The sequence below is a fragment of the Salvelinus fontinalis genome, chromosome 27 (genome assembly GCF_029448725.1).
Source record: "Salvelinus fontinalis isolate EN_2023a chromosome 27, ASM2944872v1, whole genome shotgun sequence".
Classification (NCBI taxonomy): Eukaryota; Metazoa; Chordata; class Actinopteri; order Salmoniformes; family Salmonidae; genus Salvelinus; species Salvelinus fontinalis.
Genome location: NC_074691.1, coordinates 30,651,912 through 30,676,491, shown reverse-complemented (window position 1 = coordinate 30,676,491; position 24,580 = coordinate 30,651,912). Strand labels below are relative to the sequence as shown.

Sequence of the window (24,580 nt, the reverse complement as noted above, 5' to 3'; positions counted from 1 at the left end):
ATACAAATAAAGAAATACAATGACCATGACTAAGGTCAAAGAGGGTTCAATCCCTGATCCATAATGATACCCTCACACACAAAACACATTTAATATAACCCTGTAGCACTGCGAGACCATGTTGGAGGCTATATCAATATCCAATGAAGTATAACCTTTCTTATCTCAGTTATCCAAGGTATTTGTATGTTTTTCCTGTTTGTTGTCTTGTGTAAACTCAAGATGAACAGCCATTAGAGTTTCTCGAAGTAGACAGTAGACCCTACTAAGACCGCACTCTAGTGGAGAGAGTCTAGAACAACAGTCAACTGCTGAGCTGAATTCTGCTCTTAGGATAAATTATTCATACATCATAGATTTAGTCCCTAAAAACAGGCCTCAGATATATTTTAACTATCTGGACCTGTATTCATAAAGTGTCTTAGAATTGATCCTAGATTAGCACTTGATACATACGGCCCCAGATCAATTCACTTGTATGGATTGGTTGACCGTTGACAGCATAGATGTAGAACTGATCTGGTCTGTGGTTGACAGTCTTACCTGGGGTACACAGTGAGATGGGATAACTGTGATTCATTCCATACAGGTAAGACATTTATCTTGGCAGGTACTCCTCTGTCTGATATTTCATTATTATTGTAATAATCTTAATAATATATGTTATTTACTAGACACTTTTATCCAAAGAGACTTACAGTCACATGTGCATGCATACCTTATCCTCTACAATATCTTCTACCTTATCTCCTACAATATCTTCTACCTTATCTTCTATCTTATATTCTACCTTATCTCCTACAATATCTCCTACAATATCTTCTATCTTATCTTCTACCTTATCTCCTACAATATCTTCTACCTTATCTTCTACCTTATCTCCTACAATATTTTCTACCATATCTTCTACCTTATCTTCTACAATATCTTCTACCTTATCTTCTACAATATCTTCTACCTTATCTTCTACCTTATCTCCTACAATAGCTTCTACAATATCTTCTACCTTATCTTCTACCTTATCTCCTACAATATCTTCTACATTATCTTCTACCTTATCTCCTACCATATCTTCTACCTTATCTCCTACAATATTTTCTACCATATCTTCTACCTTAATCTCCTACAGTATCTTCTATCTTATCTTCTACCTTATCTCCTACAATATCTTCTACCTTATCTTCTACCTTATCTGCTACCTTAATCTCCTACAGTATCTTCTACCTTATCTTCTCCCTTATCTCCTACAATATCTTCTACCTTATCTTCTACCATATCTTCTACCTTAATATCCTACAATATCTTCTATCGTATCTTCTACCTTATCTCCTACAATATCTCCTACAATATCTTCTATCTTATCTTCTATCTTATCTTCTACCTTATCTCCTACAATATCTCCTACACTATCTTCTATCTTATCTTCTATCTTATCTTCTACCTTATCTCCTACAATATCTTCTACCTTATCTTTTACCTTATCTTCAACAAGAAATATCACTCACAAAACAGAATAAATATCTGATAAAACTACAGTTCCTCACAATAAAATGACAGCTCTTAATAAAGATTGTTTAAGAAGAAAGACCAGCTCTAAACGATATTAAAACAAATCATTTTGAGCTGATAGGAACTCCAGGTCCAGTTCATTAAGGTAAGCCTTAGAAGGCCGGGAAGTCACTAGTTGTGGATCTCATCAAGGAGTTAGTCCAAAGTGTCCCAGTGTGGCTTTGTGTAAATAAAAAAATACATGATTTTCTTCCTTATATTCTACAATATCTTTGTACAATATCTTTATTCATCAGAAGTCACAACAAGCACATCCCTGAAAGAAGAGGAGGCTGGTGAGGGGATGTCGGCTCATAGTAATGGCTAGAATGGGATACATGCAATGGTACGAAACACATGGAAATTATTTGGTTGATGTTGGATACAGTTCCATAAATTCATTTCCATGTGTTACTATGAGCTCCTGCCATCAGCCACCACTCTCGACCTGTAGGCCTATACAAAAGAAGGCTACATATAAAAGTGGCATTTATCAGGCAGACATATAACAGTAGGCCTAAACAAAAACTGAAAACAAATTAAATCCGAGGGTAAGTAATACAATCTTTAAAAAATAAATTAATAGTGGGTAGTGCGCACTTCTCCACCTGAGCAGGCTGACAGTAGTCATATGCCGTGGTCAAAACAACTGGGAACTCCGAGTTGGGATTCCGAGTAGGATGACTGTTCAAGTCGATTTTTTCCAGCTGGAGCTGTTTTCTTTCCGAGTTCACAGTTGTTTTGAACGCACTGAAGTCGGAAGTCGAAGATTTGCGAATTCTGAGTTTCCCGAGCTCCCAGTTGTTTTGAACGCGGCATTAGCTTATACTTAAAATAGGCCTACCTATCCATGCGTTGTAAGATCTGAAATGCGTCAGCAACACCTGGGCAGAGGAACGCGCACAGTGTGTTCTCACACTGCACTCTCAGCACAGTGAACCACATGGTTGCGTGGGTGGGGCTGAAAAGAAATCAGCGTTTTTGTTGACACGAGATGAGCCGCATTTCTTATGTCAGTTGGATGCGGACGTTGTTCCTACATAAAAGTTAAATTGATCAGGTCATGCGCTTACCGCTTAGTGGAGTAGGTTAATACTTTTTTTTATGGATTACAAAGCTAAATTAACCTGTGGTGACAGAGACAATGTCTCGTCCGGGAATCTCTATATGTCCGCGGCAATGTTCTCGGCGGGAGTTCTGGGCAATTTAATCGCCTTGGTCCTTTTGGAGATGCGACGCCGGAGGCAAAGTCCATCCCTTTTCCAGGTGCTGGTGACCGCGCTGGTTATTACGGACCTACTGGGTACCTTCTCCGTCAGTCCTCTCGTACTAGCCTCCTATACACAAAACAGGACCTTGATGGGTATGGGTGAAAACGGAACAGTATGCGATTATTTTGGGTTCAGCATGACATTTTTCAGCCTCGCCACTTTGGCTATTCTGTGCGCCATGGCTTTGGAGCGCTACCTCTCCTTTGGACACCCGTATTTTTACGAACGGCACTTGAGAAAACGCTGCGGATACATCACAATTACACTCATCTACCTGATCTGCATCCTTTTCTGCCTAGCACCTTTCGTGGGCTTTGGAAAATACGTTCAATATTGCCCGGGGACTTGGTGTTTCTTTGACATGGTCCCATTAGAAACCAAACCAAAAGTACACGTCGGTGTGTATGCGTCATTGACTCTCATCATGATTTCTACCACAGTGGTCTGTAACTTATCTGTCGTCTACCACTTAATTCTGATGTATAGGAGGTGCAAAGCGCGTGTTTTAACGCGACGGATACGGGTTTACAAAAGATCCCTCTCTATGACGGAGGAAGTGGAGCATCTTCTGCTTTTGGTGTTCATAACGGTGACCTTTGTCATCTGTTCGTTTCCTTTAGTGGTAAGAGCCTTCGTTTCGATGTTGCAGGTCAAAGTGTTGAAAATATTGAGACACTGTCTAATGTGCAGTGTGTCTGTGTCCTCCCTTCTCTCAACCCAAGCATCTCTTCTTCACATATGTTACAGTTCAAAATGGTGCTCTTTAACACAACCATGTCCTCTTCTGTTACATCATCATAAACAACAACAACCCATTTTAAACATTTAACATGTCAATAATGAAAGGCTTACATGGAGCAAGACCATTGACAAATTGTGATTATTTGCAGTGTTCTTGCACCTGTTATAGCTCAAGCCTACTAGCTGCAACCAATACTTCCTGGCCTTTAATAGATAATAAGGATACTGTCTTGATAACCATATTTTGTTGATATTGAAATTCTGAATAACTGACTATGATGCATTTTCTCTTTGTGTGTCTGTGTGTGTGTGTCCCATAGCTCCGTGTGTTCATCAACTTCATGGGCAGGTCAAATGAGAGCTATGGCACTGATCTCGCTGCTCTCCGCATGCTGTCCTTCAACTCCATCATCGACCCCTGGCTCTTCATCATCCTCAGCCCCTCGGTGCTGCGCTTCCTCTGGAGGAAGCTGACACTGTGTAAGCCCCAGAGGCCCCCTGAGGCCCCCACATTCCCACGGGAAAAGGCTTTCCCCGTTGGGCCAAAACTCTCACCGCCAAACCCACCCATGGAGCTCCAAAACGAGGAAGTGCAGAGAGTGGACAAGACATAATTTCATGCATGTGGAACCAGGGGCCAATGACCCACTCTAGAAGGATTACAGTAACGGGATCATTTGATATCAGCAGGAGCCTAAGTGACACAGGAAGTGATTTTACAGACTAGACATCCACTGGTTGAAGGGACCCCCTTACACAGTGTGTACTTGCAAATAAACATTTAGTGAGGTGCAGCATTTTCACTTGTTGACCTCCTGACAGGAGGTTGGAATAGATTGAGGAAGATATCAGAGATGGGGAAGGTTGCGGTGCTGACATGTTATACCCACACAATATGGATTTGGGATTTGGAACAGGACTTAGCATTTTGATGTGTCTACTTATTTCATTGCTTCATTATATTTATATACAAACTTTATGATCAGAAATGTATAGGACTGAAATGTTCATTTGACCGAACTCCTCCTGGACGAATGGGTCCAGTATTTACTATATTAAAAAAGGTCAATAAACATGATCTAATCTTAAACCATTTTATGATTGGAAAACCAAATATAATGTCCTTGTATTATATTGAATGTTTACATTAAATGTTTCAGTATCAGAACCCAAACCCAGCTGTCGTCGGAGCCCGTATTCATATGATGTCTCACAGCAAAGGAGGATTTAGATCAGAATGAATAAGATTACATGGACAAGACGGCCAGGTCACCTACATGGGACTCCAAAAAAGCCGACAGACCAACTGTTAAGGCTGAAAGCTATACAGTCCCAATCCTGAGAAGGTAAACATAGCTGCCTGTTCAGCACGGTACAACATGTTTAGACATTTGGTGACCACTGTGCCGTTCTTAACATTTATTGGAATTTTTAATCTGTACCTTTGCAATAAGCCACTCCTCAACAGATATTCAATCCTTGATTTAGTTGTAATGTGTGACGATAAGATGGGTTTCAGCTTGAAGTACTTACTCATACCAGTAACTTTCCATTCGAAGCAAAGGCGTTGGCTTGTCTTATTCATAATGCACACAGAACAGACCGGTTTTGACTTGTGTGTCCTCATCTGTGTGCTGTGTACAGTATGTCATCCTAACTACTGCTGCGACTATACGGCCACTCAAGTGTTCCTGTATTTCTCTTTTCATTTCCTGACATGGCTTTTTTTAGAAAATGATTCATGTTATTTTCTTCAAAAGTGGTACCTACCCTTCCGTGGTTCTATTCATTTTCAGTCAGTCTGAAGCCATGCATCTATGTTGATCGTTAATTAAGTAAAAGGCCAGCAGGGCTTCCATTGGCAGTGATCTGGTTGAGTAACTGTTTAAGACTGAAATAGCTATGTTGTTTATTAAACAGAAGTGTCATTGCCCTTAAGGCAGGAAGTCAGGGGGAGACGGTGTGTGCATCCTAAAATGCATCCTAATCCCTTTATAGTGCACTACTTTTGACCAGGGCCCATAGGGGAATATGTAGTAAATCGGGTGCCGTTTGGAATGCATCACACTGGATTCAAATTAGTTTGATCAGATGCACTCAATGCGTTTCCCATAAACCACTGCTTCTGTATTTACTTTATGCTCCATTCCCATCATTGATGGTATGTCCCATGTCCTTCAGATAAGATCTCCACTCGTATAAAAGTGTTTTTACTGTTGGACTTTCAGAATCTAGGAAGGAAACACTTACCTTGGATTGTTGGACTATTGCATTGAGCTGACACTTTGGCACATATTTGCTAGGTCAGTAAATGGTAAAGCTGCTCTTTGTAAAAGTGGACATTTTTAAACTGTTTTTATGTATGTGCCACTGTGTGTGGGTTTACCGTGAAGTGAGGGAGAAATTGAGCTAATATACTGTGGCCATAGCTCAAATTCTCCATAAATAGTGTACTGAATCTCTCCAAATGGTTCTTTATTGATCTACAGAATGAAGAAAAAAGTAAATAATGTCTCCAAGTGCAACAGTATATTGTACTATATACTAACAGTACACTTACAGGGAAGGATGCACGGTCATCTCACAACCAGATGGTTTCTGGTTGGACTGAAACAACATAGATAAACATAGAATTGGACACAGATCGCACTTACACTACCAAACACAGACCGCATGTACACAAAAACTTATTTTCAAAATGACAACAAGGACATAGGATTTCGAAACACAAACAGGAACTCAGATTTTAATTTTCGAAGGGATCTGAGATTTCATTTTATGTTCATATCAGTTAGATTGGACAGCTCACAGAATGTCGCACATCTTATGAAGATAACAAGGAACAGACAACCAATAGTATGAACAAACAACAACAGCTCTGTGATACAGCTCTGTAATACAGCTCTGTGACTGGGAGACTTTAAATACGGTTCCTGAGATTTAGCCTAAAGATTTGACCTATACTGTAGGAGTGTGTTTTTAAGTTGACATGTGTATTTTTAAGTTGATCAAGTTCCATGTCCATGACCCCGCGGGATATTTCCCACAGGAAAGTTTTTTTAATGCTTCCTAGTTGAGAATGTTAACAGCATCCAGAGACCAAACATCTGTAGAGAGTTAACAACACATGTTTGATTTGCACGGGGGTTGCTGAGTTGAAGCTGCTGTGGTGCTTGCTTCACTGTCTGTCCTCATTCAAATTGCATTCTTTTTTTAATTTAACCCTTATTTTACCAGGTAAGTAGACTGAGAACATATTCTCATTTACAGCAACAACCTGAGGAATAGTTACAGGGAGAGGAGGGGGGATGAATGAGCCAATTGGAAGCTGATGGGGAGGATGAGGTGGCCATGATGGTGTGATTGGGAATTTAGCCAGGACACTGGGGTTAACACCCCTACTCTTACAATAAGTGCCATGGGATCTTCAATGACCACAGATAATCAGGGCACCCATTTAACATCCCATCTGAAAGACAACACCTTACACAGGGCAATATCCCCAATCACTGCCCTGGGGCACTGGGATAGTTCTTTTGACTAGAGGAAAGGGTGCCTCCAACACCACGTCCAGCAGCATCTGGTCTCCCATCCAGGGAACGACCAGGACCAACCCTGTTTAGCTTCAGAGGCACGACAGCAGTGGAATACAGGGTGGTATGCTGCTGGCTAAAATGTAATGAAGGGGAGCTGCCAGATGGATGCAGCTCATTCTCTACATCTGGAGACCAGATGACTATGGGGTACCATTACTTACAGGGGCGTCATGCATCCCGAAAATCTGAGGGGGCACAAAGTAAGTGAGGATGCCGGAGGATGAGGGTGTGGGGGCGGAGGGGGTTAAGTTTGAGAATTTTGCCTTTTTCAAACACCTGAAACAGCTTTTTCCTGCAATCTAAAACCATAATCATTATGCTTAATCCTATGTAAAAAAAAATATGCACATTTTTCTGCATATCTAAGCATACCTCTTTAGCTATCTGTATCCTCTTGACAGGTGTTTTTTTTTTAAGAAACTAAATATGCTTCTCTGCATCTCTGCTAAAATCTGTGTAAAAGATTGAAAAGAATGTATCTTATTCAGTACATTTAGTTATTGCTTGATTTTCTAAAGTATACCAAACCTTCCATCAGACATGTGACTTAAAATAGTTAGACTAGCAAGCTGATAAAACTTGATTGATAGCCTGAAAGGGCTTATTGGTAGCTAGATATGAGGTTAGGAGATTGGGAACCTATCTGCGCTAGCTAAAGCCAACTTCATAAAATTGCTAAGTGGCTAGTAGTATTACAGAGAATTTTGTTTATTTTTTTCAAAATGTTTTTTAACAGGACAAATCTGAGGGGGCATGTGTCCCTGTGCCCCCTATGGGCATGACTCTGATTACTCAGTATAAACTGTAGCTTTTAAAACAAAGAAATTCCAATAAACTGCTGCTTGCTGCGTTTTCCATTGAAACCTCCCCTGCAGAGCACTAATGCAGCGTGACAGCCCGGCGGTTGTTTGCTCGGCCAAAACAACATAATCTCATCATAGTAAAAGGTCCCATTTAGCAGTAGGCCTATACCACATCCTAGAGTTCTGATCTAATCTATAGCAGAAAGTATCGCCTATATCAGATCACACTGAGTACTCTGTACCATATACATCTCTGTACTGTATTCCTACATTGAAAAGGGAAAAACAAGCATAGAAAAAACATTGTTTGAATAACTCTTTGTCTATACTTCCAATGTGTTTATCTTGTGAAATGTCTTGGGGGGCAAATCAGCCCCTTGTGTAACCTTGAGGTAAAAGCAGTGGTCCCAGCTGAGACCAGAAGTAGCCCTCATGGTTACAATACCATACTGTGCTAGACAGTACTCCCCTGGAACACTGGACAACAACACCACATACTGTAGAATCACTATCACTAAATCATATCTGTTGTTTTGAGATTGAAATGGAATTGATGACCGTAATAGGAAAAAAATCAAAAGCCACTCGCACATCTGAGCTAACTTTTTTGCAGGTGCATGGTAACAAATCAAATCAAATCAAACTTTATTTGTCACATGTGCCGAATACAACAAGTTTAGACCTTACCGTGAAATGCTTACTTACAAGCCCTTAATAGTTGAATAAGATACGAAATAATAAGATAAAGCTCTGACGAAGGCCTTGTGGTCGATACGTAAAGCTTATTAAAGAGCAGTGATGCTATCAAGAGCAGTGTGCGAGTTTCTTCTTTTTTCTCATGACCCGTAATAAGGAAATGTAAGCCCATATTTCGTTTAGACTGATCAACACAATGTTTAGAGTTTCACTAGACTTGATGCTGAATGTTATGGATGAGAGAGATTACTGAAGGTCCAGGTACAAGGACTGAGGACACACTGATTATTCACTGTTGCACTGTATTGATGACATTCTGTGAACACTATTTGATAATCTAATCAGTTCACAACTGCTCAGAGAAGGCCGGTTTGACATGTTCTCTGCTTCTGTGCTGGATAGTCTCCCTTTTGCAACTTGTAATAGACCCGGATTGATTTTTGATTGACTTATGACTGCTCTCCTTTTTATTCAACTGTAAACTCCTATTACAATGACAATTTTTTGATATTACATTTGATATCATAGAAAATGTTCCACCAATCAAAAATGGTGTTTTGTCCCTGCAATCTCCCCTACGGTCTCTCTAACGCAGCTTCTACAACTCTGTCTCATACCATACTACCTACCTGGTAGGTACCCTCCACTAAGTTAAATGTTTATTTTTAATAGGCAAGTCAGTTAAGAACAAATTGTTATTTACAATGATGGCCCACCAGGGAACAGTGCCTTGTTCAGGGGGAGAACAACAGATTTTTACCATCAGCTCGGGGATTCAATCCAGCAACCTTCCAGTTACTGGCCCAACGCTCTAACCACTAGCTACCTGCCACCCCAAGAACATCCTACATAACTCTGCCGTCCCACTAACGTCACACTGTGACTTTTCTTATACCCTTCAACAAACATCCAGTCATTTCTGTGAATACAGGAAATGCAGATGGACTTCCAGCTGTGTCCTGTCTTGTCAGGATAACATCACTGGGTGTCTTCTATTCTCAGGCTAGTTAGTGACAGGAAGAAGACATAGTGCATGATGATAGCAAGGCCTGAGTGGTCTTGCGTAAGGCGTCCTTCTGAAATAATCCATTAAGTTAAGTGTTTACATGTTAGAATGATTCAAACAGGCCTGCTTTTGGCTCCCTACCCTATTACACACATGGACAAAAAAAAGAGATGCTTTGGAAGTGAAACAAAGTGATGGTGAAAAAAATATTAAAAGGCTGAATGAATAGACAAAATATACATTTTATGACCTTCTTTTGTCTTTGTTTGAACTTTTCCTGTGTTTGTGGGTGCAAGCGTTGGTGGTAGGGGTGTATAAGAAACACACAGCTGTTCAATAGCGTTGCTTCCTCACTTTAGCCGCCTCTGCTGCCTACTATGCTCACAAACAACACAGTGCTTCAACTAAACTGATAGTCTAAACCACCAACTCACAATCCGCCTGCACCACCTCCCATTCTCTTCTCAGGAAGTTCAAGGATTCATCATGCTATGAAAAACCTTAGCTTGCTCATAACAAAAGGATGTGCTCTGTCAAATATGGTAAGATGATATCCAGACCAGAAGAGTGTTGTAAAATATTTGTATTATTCATCTGTGACTCTTCGTGTGAAAGTCACACAAGCCAAACATTACCAGATTCATGTACCTCATGTACCCCCTGCAGATAGGCCAAGTACCCCTGGTTGGTAAACACTGCTTTAGAGCATCCTTTGATCCTCATAATAATGAAAAGAATGAGGAGACACAGCACCATGTGGCAAAGTTTATAAATTGCACAATGACACAGAAACTAAACACATCCTCTCTGAAGTTTACAATTCTCGAGAAAGGGCTTGTGAGTCGTAATGATGGCCGGGGAACCAGGATTGACCCAGTAACTGGAAATGAATCTGCTCTGGATCTCAAATTCAATGGCAGACAGATGTAGTTGGGAGGTTTTGGAGGAATCTACAGTCATGGCCAAAAGTTTTGAGAATGACACAAATATTAGTTTTCACAAAGTCTGCTGCCTCAGGTTGTATGATAGCAATTTGCATATACTCCAGAATGTTATGAAGAGTGATCAGATGAATTGCAATTAATTGCAAAGTCCCTCTTTGCCTTGCAAATGAACTGAATCCCCCAAAAACATTTCCTCTGCATTTCAGCCCTGCCACAAAAGGACCAGCTGACATCATGTCAGTGATTCTCTTGTTAACACAGATGTGACTGTTGACGAGGACAAGGCTGGAGATCACTCTGTTATACTGCTTGAGTTCGAATAACAGACTGGAAGCTTCAAGAGGAGGGTGGTGCTTGGAATCATTGTTCTTTCTCTGTCAACCACAGTTACCTGCAAGGAAACACGTGCCGTCATCATTGCTTTGCACAAAAAGGGCTTCACAGGCAAGGATATTGCTGCCAGTAAGATTGCACCTAAATCAACCATTTATCGGATCATCAAGAACTTCAAGGAGAGCGGTTCAATTGCTGTGAAGAAGGCTTCAGGGCGCCCAAGAAAGTTCAGCAAGCACCAGGACCGTCTCCTAAAGTTGATTCAGCTGCAGGATCGGGGCACCACCAGTACAGAGATTGCTCAGGAATGGCAGCAGGCAGGTATGAGTGCATCTGCACGCACAGTGAGGTGAAGACTTTGGAGGAAGGTCTGGTGTCAAGAAGGACAGCAAAGAAGCCACTTCTCTCCAGGAAAAACATCAGGGACAGACTGATATTCTGCAAAAGGTACAGGGATTGGACTGCTGAGGACTGGGGTAAAGTCATTTTCTCTGATGAATCCCCTTTCCGATTGTTTGGGACATCCAGAAAAAAGCTTGTCCGGAGAAGACAAGGTGAGCGCTACCATCAGTCCTGTGTCATACCAACAGTAAAGCATCCTGAGACCATTCATGTGTGGGGTTGCATCTCAGCCAAGGGAGTGGGCTCACTCACAATTTTGCCTAAGAACACAGCCATGAATAAAGAATGGTACCAACACATCCTCCGAGAGCAACTTCTCCCAACCATCCAGGAACAGTTTGGTGACAAACGATGCCTTTTCCAGCATGATGGAGCACCTTGCCATAAGGCAAAAGTGATACATAAGTGGCTCAGGGAACAAAACATCAATATTTTGGGTCCATGGGCAGGAAACTCCCCAGACCTTAATCCCATTGAGATCTTGTGGTCAATCCTCAAGAGGCGGGTGGACAAACAAAACCCCACAAATTCTGACAAACTCCAAGCATTGATTATGCAAGAATGGGCTGCCATCAGTCATGATGTGTCCCAGAAGGTCATTGACAGCATGCCAGGGCGGATTGCAAAGGTCTTGAAAAGAAGGGTCAACACTGCAAATATTGACTCTTGCATCAACTTCATGTAATTGTCAATAAAAGCCTTTGACACTTATGAAATGCTTGTAATTATACTTCAGTATTCCATAGTAACATCTGACAAAAATATCTAAAGACACTGAAGCAGCAAACTTTGTGGAAATTAATATTTGTGTCATTCTCAAAACTTTTGGCCACGACTGTACAGTAGGTCGTGATCACTATCATCCTATCATGAGGGAGAAAGAATCAGTAAGAAATGGATATTTGGAAAGGTTGAGTGGTGTCAGTTTCAAGAGTTGAGTGAACAGGAGCTGTCTCAGGTAGATCTTAATTCAGATATAGCAACAGTCAATGACGGAATAATAGGAGCAATAGTAGGGGCCTCAAGGCAGGTGATTCCTATGGGTACATAGGGGAGAAAGAGTAACGCAGTCCCCTGGAAGAGTGAAGGGTGTAGAGAAGGAACAGCGCTTTCAGAATGTTGATAAGGTCCCATAATTACCAGCACCTGATTCAGTATAAACAAGCACAAGCAGTAGTAAGGAGGATCATTAGGACAGCTAAGAGGGAGTATTGGCGCTGGTTCTGGGGAAACGTAGGCAGGGCCACTCCTGTGGGAGAGGTATGATTAAAAGGTTGAGTGGGGTCAGAAGAGATTGGGATCTCCCTGTAAGTGGGGGGGGTTGTTGCAGTGAGAGATGTGGAGAAGGCAGAGATGTCAGCCCAGGTATTTGTGAAGGTGCACAGCTCAAATAATCTGACAGAAGAGGGGCAGCATGGGGGAGAGAGAGGGTCAGAGGAGAACATCCGGGGTTCCTGGATCAGAAAGAGATGGTGGGGATACATTGAATGGCCTTTTTACGTTGGCTGAGATGAAGAGTGCATTAGCTAAAGCTGGGGTAACATCTCCTGGGAAGGATGAGATGTGTTACATCATGATTGCTCATCTCAGTGACACTGCAATGGGGAAAGTATTGGGCCTTTATAATAAGGTGAGGCAGAAAGGGAAACTGCCTGGATGTTGGAAGCAGGCGGTAGTTGTGCCAATACAGAAACATGGGAAAGACCCTACAAGTCCTTCAAGCTATCCTATTGACATCTCACGTATGTAAACTTTTGAAAATAATGATAACGGAAAGGCTGACTTACTTTCTGGAGAGTAGAGGACTAATGTCACCAGATCCGAGTGGGTTCAGGAAAGACAGGGGTATGATGGATCCTGTACTGTGGCTTTAGTCAGTCAAACGGAAGGCACAGGCAAATAAGGAGATGGTGGTAGCCGTTTTCTTTGATGTAGAGATGGCTTATGATATGATGTGGAACGAATGCCTACTTATCAAGCTGGATAACATGGGGGTTGGAGGAAGGGTTTTTAACTGGATAAAGGATTTTATTTTTGGGCAATCAATACAATTGAGGGTTGGGAGCTCTATGTTAGAAAGCTTTGAGGTGGATAATGGTATCCCCCAGGGAAGTGTCATTAGTCCTTTGTTGTTCTCCATTATGGTTGACGACGTATTCTCTCAGGTGAGACCTGATATTGGGAGGTCATTGTTTGCGGATGATGGAGTGCTGTGGATAGAGGGAGAAATATTACCTATACAGCCAGAAGAGTTCAAGAAGCGATTAGGGAAGTAGAGTAGTGGTCCATCAGGTGGGGCTTCAAGTTTGCAGTTGAGAAAACACAGACTGTGTTTTTTTCTAGAAGGAAGGTTGGGGAGGAAATATACCTGAAGCTGTATGGAATGAATTTGGAGAGGGTGGGAGTGGTTTAGGTTCCTGGGGGTCTGGTTTGACACTCGAATGACTTGGGCGGAGCATATTAACAGAGTAGTTGTCAAAGCAAGGAAAATATTGGATGTGATGCGTTTCTTGTCAGGAATGGAGAGGGGGTAGATAGAATGGTGTTTAAAATGATATATATAGCGCTGTTAAAGTCATCAGTGGATTATGGAAGTATAGCATATGGATCATAAAGCTAGCTGTTATCCAGTCCCAAGCCCTAAGAATATGATGTGGAGCACTCAGGACCTCCCGGTGGCAGCGATGCAGGTAGTGTTGGGAGAGATGCCGGTAAAGTTAAGAAGACAACCGCTAGCCATGACATATTGGGTAAATCTACAAGGACATAAGGTCACAAATCTGAAAAAAAGGTGCTCCGAGGGTGTTGGGAACATGGACAAAATCTGAATACAAGCTTTGGGTGGATAGCGAGAGAGAGAGATGGGGTTGTTTGGGAGGGAGTTTAGTCCCTCTGTGCTTCTTCCTGCTGTCCCACTTTTGTTTCTCCCTCAACCACTGATAGATCTATGGTTGCTTGAGAGGGTAAGGGATGTTGAGGAAGGAGTAGATTTAGTTGTAAGTGAACATTTAAGAACACAATACTATGCTTTTTTAATATACTCACAGATGGATCTAAGGATCTATATCTCTCTCGTCATTACTCAATGCCTAGGTTAACCTCCAATGTACTCACATCCTACCATACTTCTGTCTGTACATTATGCCTTGAATCTATTCTATCTCGCCCAGAAACCTGCTCCTTTTACTCTCTGCTCTGAACGCACTAGACGACCAGTCCTGATAGCCTTTAGCCGTGTCCTTATCCAACTCCTCCTCTGTTCCTCTGATGATGTAGAGGTTAATCCAGGCCCTGCAGTGCCTAGCTCCACTCCTACTCACCAGGTGCTCTCATTTGTTGACTTCTGTTACCGTAAAAGCCTTGGTTTCATGCACGTTAACATTAGAAGCCTCCTCCCTAAGTTTGTTTTATTCACTGCTTTAGCACACTCTGCCAACCCTAATGTCCTAGCCGTGTCTGAATCCTGGCTTAGGAAGACCACCAAAAACCCTGAAATTTCCATCCCTAACTAAAACATTTTCCGACAAGATAGAACTGCCAAAAGGGGCGGTGTTGCAATCTACTGCAGAGATAGCCTGCAGTGTTCTGTCTTACTATCCAGGTCTGTACCCAAACAATTCGAGCTTCTACTTTTAAAAATCCACCTTTCCAGAAACAAGTCTCTCACTGGTGCCACTTGCTATAGACCATCCTCTGCCCCCAGCTGTGCCCTGGACACCATATGTGAATTGATTTCCCCCCATCTATCTTCAGAGCTCGTGCTGCTAGGTGACCTAAACTGTGACATGCTTAACACCCCGGCCATCCTGCAATCTAAGCTTGATGCCCTCAATCTCACACAAATTATCAATGAACCCACCAGGTACGACCACAAATCCGTAAACACGGGCACCCTCATAGATATCATCCTAACCAACTTGCCCTCCAAATACACCTCCGCTGTTTTCAACCAAGATCTCAGCGATCACTGCTTCATTGCCTGCATCCGTAATGGGTCTGCGGTCAAATGACCACCCCTCATCACTGTCAAACGCTCCCTAAAACACTTCAGCGAGCAGGCCTTTCTAATCGACCTGGCCCGGGTATTCTCAATAGGAGGTGCTGTTGGCACTTTGTAATAATTTCGTTCCCAAATTAAACTGCCTCGTACTCAATTCTTGCTCGTACAATATGCATATTATTATTACTATTGGATAGAAAACACTCTCTAGTTTCTAAAACCGTTTGAATTATATCTGTGAGTAAAACAGAACTGGAGTTAGAGCAATTTTCCTATGAGGATGTGAGAATGCTGAAATCTGCAGGCTGTTCTGAGATCCGTTTATTAATTTGCCTGTCTTCTATTGGTTGAGATGCACTGCATACGCCTTCCCCTGGACGTCAGCGAATAGTGAGAATTGAAATGGTGTTGCTAGGCAGATCTGAGAGCCTATAAATGGGCTGGCAACGTGGGGTCCGTCCTTTGTTCTCTTCGCCATGACGCAAAAAGGACCTCTGGATGTCGTTCTAGAAAGCTCCCGTTATAGCCCTTAGATATATCCGGCTCTGTTTTTATTCGATATAGGTGTTAAAGACATCATAATGTTGTTATTTTAAACCGAGTTATATCAGTTTATATCAGTATATTGCGATTTTCGGATATTTATTAGTGCTGCGTTTTAGTGAGTTGGGCACGTCTTTGCCACATGGCTAATGTTTACTGCTAATTCGAACGTTGAAGACGACAATCTACAACCGAGCAACGATTCTTTTGGAAAAAGGACAACTTGCCCAAGATTCTGATGGAAGCTCAACAAATAGTAAGAACTATTTTTGATGTTAATTCGTTGTTCTGTTGAAAAATGTTAAACTCATATACCGCCATTAATCTCGGCGCGGTCTCGCTTTAACACACGCTGTATGTCGTAGTAACGTTAATTTAAAAAATCTAACACAGTGATTGCATTAAGAACTAATGTATCTTTCATTTGCTGTCCAACCTGTATTTTTTTGTCAAGTTTAGGATTAGTTACTGATTAGATTAGGTGCCTCTCCCAAGATTTCTCCCGACATATTGTTGGCAGCTTGGCTACTTTTCTCATTGTATAACCACGTGTTGTGCCGCTAAATATGCTAATTTTCGAACAAACTCTATATGCATTGTGTAATATGATGTTATAGGACTGTCATCTGAAGAAGTTTGAGAAGGTTAGTGAAAAAATGTATATCTTTTGCTGGTTTATTCGTTATCGCTATTGTTGGCCTGAATCAATGCTGTTGTGTGGTTGGCTATTGTAGTAAGCTAATATAATGCTATATTGTGTTTACGCTGTAAAACACTTAAAAAATCTGAAATATTGTCTGGATTCACAAGATCTTTGTCTTTCATTTGCTGTACGCTGTGTATTTTTCAGAAATGTTTTATGATGAGTATTTAGGTAATACACGATGGTCTCTGTAGTTATTCTAGTTGCATTGGTGAGAGTTGTGATGGTGGCTGCAATGGTAAACTATGATTTATACCTGAAATATGCGCATTTTTCTAACAAAACATATGCTATATAATAAATATGTTATCAGACTGTCATCTGATTAAGTTGTTTCTTGGTTAGTGGCTATTTATATCTTTATTTGGTCGAAATTGTGATAGCTACCTATGCAGGAAAAAAATGGTGGGAAAAAAAAGTTGTGTCTTTTGCTATCGTGGTTAGCTAATAGATTTACATATTGTGTCTTTCCTGTAAAACATTTTAAAAATCAGAAATGATGTCTGGATTCACAAGATGTGTATCTTTCATCTGGTGTCTTGGACTTGTGATTTAATGATATTTAGATGCTAGTATTTACTTGTGACGCTATGCTAGGCTAGGCTAGTCAGCTTTTTTACTGATGGGGGTGCTCTTTTTTAAACCAGGAACAGATATAGCCCTTGGTTCTCTCCAGACCTGACTGCCCTTGACCAGCACAAAAACATCCTGTGGCGTTCTGCATTAGCATCGAACAGCCCCCGTTATATGCAACTTTTCAGGGAAGTTTTCAGGAACCAATATACACAGGCAGTTAGGAAAGCTAAGGCTAGCTTTTTCAAGCAGAAATGTGCATCCTGTAGCACAAACGCAAAATTTTTCGGAGACACTGTAAAGTTCATGGAGAATAAGAGCACCTCCTCCCAGCTGCCCACTGCACTGAGGCTAGGAAACACTGTCACCACCGATAAATCGACTATAATTGAGAATTTCAATAAGCATTTTTCTACGGCTGGCCATGCTTTCACCTGGCTACCCCTACCCCAATCAACAGCCCTCCACCCCCCACAGCAACTCGTCCAAGCCTCCCCCACTTCTCCTTCACCCAAATCCAGATAGCTGATGTTCTGCAAGTGTTGCAAAATCTGGACCCCTACAAATCAGCCGGGCTAGACAATCTGAACCCTCTCTTTCTAAAATTATTTGCAGAAATTGTTGCAACTATTATTACTAGCCTGTTCAACCTCTCTTTCGTATCGTATGAGATTCCCATAGATTGGAAAGCTGCCGTAGTCACCCCCCTTTTCAAAGGGGGAGACACTCTCGACCCAAACTGCTACAGACCTATATCTATTCTACCCTGCCTTTCTAAGGTCTTCGAATGCCAAGTTAACAAATTACCGACCATTTCAAATCCCACCGTACCTTCTCTGCTATGACATCTGGTTTCAGAGCTGGTCATGGGTGCACCTCAGCCACGCTCAAGGTACTAAACGATATCATAACCGCCATCGATATGAGACATTACTGTGCAGCCGTATTCATCGACCTGGCTAAGGCTTTCGACTCTGTCAATCAGAACATTCTTATCGGCAGACTCAACAGCCTTGGTTTCTCAAATGATTGCCTCGCCTGGTTCACCAACTACTTCTCTGATAGAGTTCAGTGTGTCAAATCGGAGGGCCTGTTGTCCGGACCTCTGGCAGCCTCTATGGGGGTGCCACAGGGTTCTCGGGCCGACTCTCTTCTCTGTATACATCAATGATGTCGCTCTGCTGCTGGTGATTCTTTGATCCACCTCTGCGCAGACGACACCATTCTGTATACCTCTGGCCCTTCTTTGGACACTGTTAACTAACCTTCAGACGAGCTTCAATGTCATACAACTCTCCTTCCGTGGCCTCCAACTGCTCTTAAATGCAAGTAAAACTAAATGCATGCTCATCAACTGATCGCTGCCCGCACCTGCCCTCCCGTCCAGCATCACTACTCTGGACGGTTCTGACTTAGAATATGTGGACAACTACAAATACCTAGGTGTCTGGTTAGACTGTGAACTCTCCGTCCAGACTCACATTAAACATCTCCAATCCAAAATTAAATCTAGCATCGGCTTCCTAATTCGCAGCAAAGCATCCTTCACTCATCCTGCCAAACATACCCTCGTAAAACTGACTATCCTACCGATCCTCAACTTCGGCGATGTAATTTACAAAATAGCCTCCAACACTCTACTCAACAAATTGGATGCAGTCTATCACAGTGCCATCCGTTTTGTCACCAAAGCCCCATATACTACCCACCACTGCGACCTGTATGCTCTTGTTGGCTGGTCCTCGCTTCATATTCATCGCCAAACCCACTGGCTCCAGGTCATCTACAAGTCTCTGCTAGGTAAAGCCCCGCCTTATCTCAGCTCACTGGTCACCATAGTAGCACCCACCCGTAGCACACGCTCCAGCAGGTATATCTCACTGGTCACCCCCAAAGCCAATTCTTCCTTTGGCCGCCTTTCCTTCCAGTTCTCTGCTGCAAATGACTGGAACGTTCTGCAAAAATCACTAAAGCTGGAGACTCTTACCTCCCTCACTAGCACCAGCTGTCAGAGCAGCTCACAGATCACTGCACCTGTACATATCCCATCTGTAAATAGCCCATCCAATCTACCTCATCCCCATACTGTATTTATTTATTTATCTTACTCCTTTGCACCCAAGTATCTCTACTTGCACATCTACCAATTTTTTGCTATTGCTATGTTGTAATTACTTCGCCATCATGGCCTATTTATTGCCTTACCTCCCTTATCCTACCTTATTTGCACATGCTGTAAATAGACTTGTCTACTGTATTATTGATTGTATGTTTGTTTATTCCATGTGTAACTCTGTGTTGTTGTATGTGTCGATCTGCTTTGCTTTATCTTGGCCAGGTCGCAGTTGCAAATGAGAACTTGTTCTCAACTAGCCTACCTGGTAAAATAAAGGTGAAATAAATAAATAAATAAATACAAATAATAATGAAAATGACCCCAAAATAGAGAGGACAGGAGCAGCTTTAGTGTTCCTGAGTTTAAGGTGTCAGTGACAAAAAGAGCAACGGATCATTTATCTGTTTACACAATGGAGTTGTTGGTCATACTATTGGCTGCAGTGTGTGTGGAGGAGGTGAGGCCAGACAGGGTAGTCATCTGCTCTGACTTCTGTGCAGCACTGATTCATTTGTACAGCTTACATTCATTTGTGTCACAGAGCAGACAGGATCTATTGTATGAGGTTTTGCAGTGCTTGTATAGGGTGAAACAGATGGAGATATTTGTGATGTTCCTCTGGGTACCAGCTCATGTGGGAGTAGAGGGGAATGAGGAAGTGGATATTATTGCCAAGCAGGCTCTTAAACATCCTAATGTTGAGATGGAATTGTCCATCAGTAAAACAGAAGCCAAGGGATTAATAAGAACAGTGGTTAAAAATAAGTGGCAAGAGTTGTGGAACAAGGAGAGAAAGGGAAGACACCTGTATAAGATCCAGGAAAAGGTGGGGACAGGGAGGTCCTCAGGCTGAGAGAGAAGGGAGGAAAGTGTAGTCACAAGGCTGAGACTGGGACACAGAAGGCCACTGTCTCTGGTTCACACCCCAGTCCAGTTGGAGGCGGTAATGCACCTTAAGGTTGGTTGCCACCCGCCATATAAAATCCACAGAAGAAGAAGTAGAAGAAGAAATAGTTTACAATTCCCATAATTCATAGAGGCAAAATGGCTGACACCAGAGAAAAGGGACTTCAAGATTACAGAAAAAGATTACTTGAACATAAAGAGATTGATGGACGTTTAAAAGAGTGTAAGGGATGTATTAGCTTGTCTTTGTCAATATTTCAGAATAATACACATAAAAGGGGTTATCTAACTAAAATAACCAACATGACCAGTTAGCTAATCGGTTGTTGGCTAACTCGCTTTGTCATGCAGTAGTGTTGGCCATAGAAATGAATGGTCATGACAACCGGCTAACGCGTTAGCAAAATGCTAGCTACCAAAACAGCTGCAGTTAACCGTATATTGAAGTGTATTCGCTGTGCTTAGCAAGCTATTTAACCTGCTATTTGCCAAGACCGCTAGCTAACAATAGTAGTTAGAATTTAACTTGAACATTAAAACAATAACAAATGATCAGCTAACGTTAGCTAACAGAGCACAGCCCTACCTTCTAGCTAAAGTTAACTAGCTTGCTGACGTTACAAAGCTTGATTTCATACTTGTATCCTGTGTTTTCAGTGAGGGAACAGCTCAAGGAACAGACAAAACAATATGAAAAATCGGAAAATGACCTGAAGGCCTTACAAAGTGTTGGTCAGGTAAAATTGTGTATTCACACAACATGATTTATTGATAAGCAATAGTGTGCTAAAATTGTCTCCGTATCATAAAGAATGGATTTTAACTGCAACTTCTTGTAATACTTATGCAGATTGTCGGTGAAGTGCTCAAACAGCTGACAGAGGAGAAATGTAAGTTGTAACATTGCAATCATCCTATGACTCATTATATACCTAGGTCATATACGTCTGACCCTTCGGCATTACATATTATGTCATGTTCATTCTCTTCCTGTCTTCAGTCATTGTCAAGGCAACCAATGGACCTCGCTATGTTGTTGGCTGCCGCAGACAAGTAAGTCTTAAGCCATGACGTGCCCTTGTATCATCAGCATTTATTTACTTTCAGTGAGTGTAAGTGTCACCTCTCCATGATTGTAATGGAGCTCATCTATCTGTCATTTTCACACAGCTGGATAAATCGCAGCTCAAACCAGGCACAAGAGTGGCCCTGGACATGACCACCCTCACCATTATGAGGTAGGCACTGTACACGCACGCATGCTCAAAATCCTAACACACACACACACACACACACACACACACACACACACACACACACACACACACACACACAGCCATTGAGCAACTGTCAATTCAGTCTACTGAAACAAAATGTTCCAAGTAAAAGGTATGTCAGCCTTAAATGTTGCTGGTGATGGCAGTTAACATGTCCCTTCCCCACCTCAGATATCTGCCCAGAGAGGTGGACCCCTTGGTGTACAACATGTCCCATGAAGACCCAGGCAGCATCTCCTACTCAGAGATCGGGGGCTTGGCCGAGCAGATCCGTGAACTGAGAGAGGTACTTCTAGCACATCCTACAGTACACTTATGATATTCTTAGAAAATGGGGGTACATGTTTTTCCTGAGCCAGTCAGGTTTTATATATGACCTTCCCCCTGTGTTCCAGGTGATTGAGCTGCCCCTGACCAACCCTGAGCTATTCCTGAGGGTGGGGATTATCCCTCCAAAGGGCTGCCTGCTCTACGGACCTCCAGGTAAGTCACTATCTAGCAGGATTTCACTCTAGACCGAGGCTGAATCTCAAGTGTTTCCTTGATTTCTCATGTCCTTGATTCCTTCACCTACCTCTCAAAACACATTGGATGAGAATATCTAAGGTCACGCCCCTCGCACCTTCTCCTCCAATGTGTTTTGAGAAGGTCGTCCATGAATAAAGGGTGCTGCAAATCACGAAAAGACTTTTGAGATTCACCCTGAATAATGCAAATAAGTTACGTCACTGAGGTCATGAGGGTTTATTCATAGATTTTCTTTATGCATTTATCTTTTGATTAGGCACCGGAAAGACTCTTCTGGCCAGAGCGGTGGCCAGTCAGATGGACTGTAACTTCCTCAAGGTGACTAGTAGGCTACACTTTGTTTAACTCCACTGGCCTTTCTGACTCTCTTCACCATTCTTTGAAAAACTTGGCTGACACTGTGTACCCCTGTGGCAGGTTGTGTCCAGCTCCATTGTGGATAAGTACATTGGAGAGAGCGCCAGGCTCATCAGGGAGATGTTCAACTACGCCAGGGACCACCAACCCTGCATAATCTTTATGGATGAGATAGACGCCATCGGTGAGCATGCTGAGCTGTAGCCTGGCCCCAGATCAGTTTGCACTGTATAGCCAACTGCTATGGTCATTGTCAACCAGTTGGCTATACAGCAAAAACAGTTCTGGGTCCAGGCTAAGCATTCTGAACCCTGATGCCATATCTATTCCTTCTCCCTTTGCTCAGCATTGTGTGCAGTGTCTGGGAACTGGGAATGTGTTGTCATTTAAAAACTTGTTTTTCTCTCCAAGGTGGCCGAAGGTTTTCAGAGGGCACGTCAGCTGACAGAGAGATCCAGAGGACTCTGATGGAGGTAAAATGAGCGACCATAACACGTAGATATGTTACATAGAATTGATATTGTTCAACAAACGTTGCTTTCTATGAGAATGATGGTTCAATAAAACATTTCTTTGGGGAAAGACCTGGTTCTGTGGCTTGGTCCGTACAGTATATATTGTGGGGATGTTGAAGATAAGACAACTAAATGACGTGTAGCTTGCAGTAAGCTTGACTGGCATTTCAATAAGCGAAGGGTATTACTGTAAGGTGTTTAACATTATTAGGATCCATGGCAGATAATCCTCACTGAATTGGATTTTAACCGTCTTATCTCTGTGTGCACCCAGCTGCTGAACCAAATGGATGGCTTTGACACCCTGCACAGAGTCAAGATGATCATGGCCACCAACCGGCCTGACACCCTGGACCCCGCGCTGCTGCGTCCCGGCAGACTGGACCGAAAGATCCGTAGGTTCTTCCTCATCTCTCTGTCCATCATCACCCAGTCTGCTTCATACTTACTCATCATATTATAATATATGCCATTAAGTAGACTTTTATCCAAAGGGACTTAGTCATGCTTCATAAATTTTTCGCATGGGTGCTGCCGGGACGCGAACCCACAATCCTGACGTTGCACGGGCCATGCTGAACCAACTGAGCCATACAGTACCTTATCCCCTTTGGGACATAGGGTCACAATGATCTCCCTCCACTTCCTTCTTTTTACAAACAGGTAGTAACACATGTAAATCTCTATGGTATGAAAAGAGTGACACGTGATTATTTCTACTGTTCCAACAGATGTTGAGCTACCCAATGAACAGGCCCGTTTGGACATCCTGAAGATCCACTCTGGCCCCATCACCAAACACGGAGAGATAGGTGTGTTGATTTGAACACAGCTGGGAAATATTAGGTTTAAGTCATGTTTTAGATTTCTGGTACTGTTTCCTTTTAACAGATGTTGGCTTTTTTTCTTCTCAGATTACGAAGCGATTGTGAAGCTTTCGGATGGCTTCAACGGAGCCGATTTGAGAAACGTCTGCACTGAAGCAGGTAGCTGTCATGACTAACTCATACATTATCAGTCTAGCTTGACAAAAACTGTGATTTTTCTTGAATCCAACCGCATTTTGATCTGCTTAAGTCTGGTCTTTTTCTGTCTACCAGGTATGTTTGCGATCCGTACCGATCACGAGTACGTCACTCAAGAGGATTTCATGAAGGCGGTTCGCAAGGTGGCCGATTCGAAGAAGCTTGAATCCAAGCTGGACTACAAGCCCATATAAATTCCTATATCTTTATTTCTATATGTGAACGTGGGGAGGTTTGCTGTTGGGGCGTTCTCACCAGTAAAACCCGTTTTCTTTTTTTTTCTCACCAGTTTTTTTGCCAAGTTGTATGATGCAGAAAAGTTTCTTGGGGGAAAAGTGGATTAGGGATCTGTTCTTATCAGAGAACCATTTCTATAGAGTTGACAAGAAGTGACCTCAGAACAGCTACAGATATGGGACATGCATACATTGTGTCTCTACCCTCTTGTAGTGTTACATTTCTGCCCAGTATTTAGGATTATATTAACGAGACAATAAATACTGTTGCCATTGAAGCGGCGGTATCTGTAAAAGCATACAAAAAGAGTATGCCATATTAAAAACTTTATCATACTGATCACTGTTATGCTGTTTTTTACCTCGATAAAGCTGTGATGCCTGGTTTGGCTTCTTTGCCAATTTCCAAAAAATTGAATTAATAATTTCTGTCCCTACAAACGATCAATGCTCAGGAGAAA

General features: G+C 42.2%; 2 protein-coding genes across 2 annotated transcripts; both read left to right on the top strand.

Moving 5' to 3' along the window:
* The first annotated feature begins 2,297 nt into the window (after nt 1–2,297).
* On the top strand, nt 2,298–5,782 carry LOC129825443 (prostaglandin E2 receptor EP2 subtype-like). The gene is made up of 2 exons (XM_055885545.1): nt 2,298–3,441; nt 3,881–5,782. The coding sequence occupies exons 1-2, from the start codon at nt 2,653–2,655 to the stop codon at nt 4,172–4,174; spliced, it is 1,083 nt and encodes a 360-aa protein (XP_055741520.1). The 5' UTR covers nt 2,298–2,652; the 3' UTR covers nt 4,175–5,782.
* A 14,512-nt stretch (nt 5,783–20,294) lies between these two features.
* On the top strand, nt 20,295–24,459 carry LOC129825440 (26S proteasome regulatory subunit 10B-like). The gene is made up of 14 exons (XM_055885541.1): nt 20,295–20,404; nt 20,839–20,918; nt 21,032–21,071; nt 21,182–21,234; nt 21,352–21,419; nt 21,630–21,744; nt 21,854–21,941; nt 22,243–22,304; nt 22,404–22,527; nt 22,755–22,816; nt 23,133–23,253; nt 23,590–23,670; nt 23,773–23,844; nt 23,959–24,459. The coding sequence occupies exons 1-14, from the start codon at nt 20,320–20,322 to the stop codon at nt 24,075–24,077; spliced, it is 1,170 nt and encodes a 389-aa protein (XP_055741516.1). The 5' UTR covers nt 20,295–20,319; the 3' UTR covers nt 24,078–24,459.
* Nucleotides 24,460–24,580: the final 121 nt, after the last annotated feature.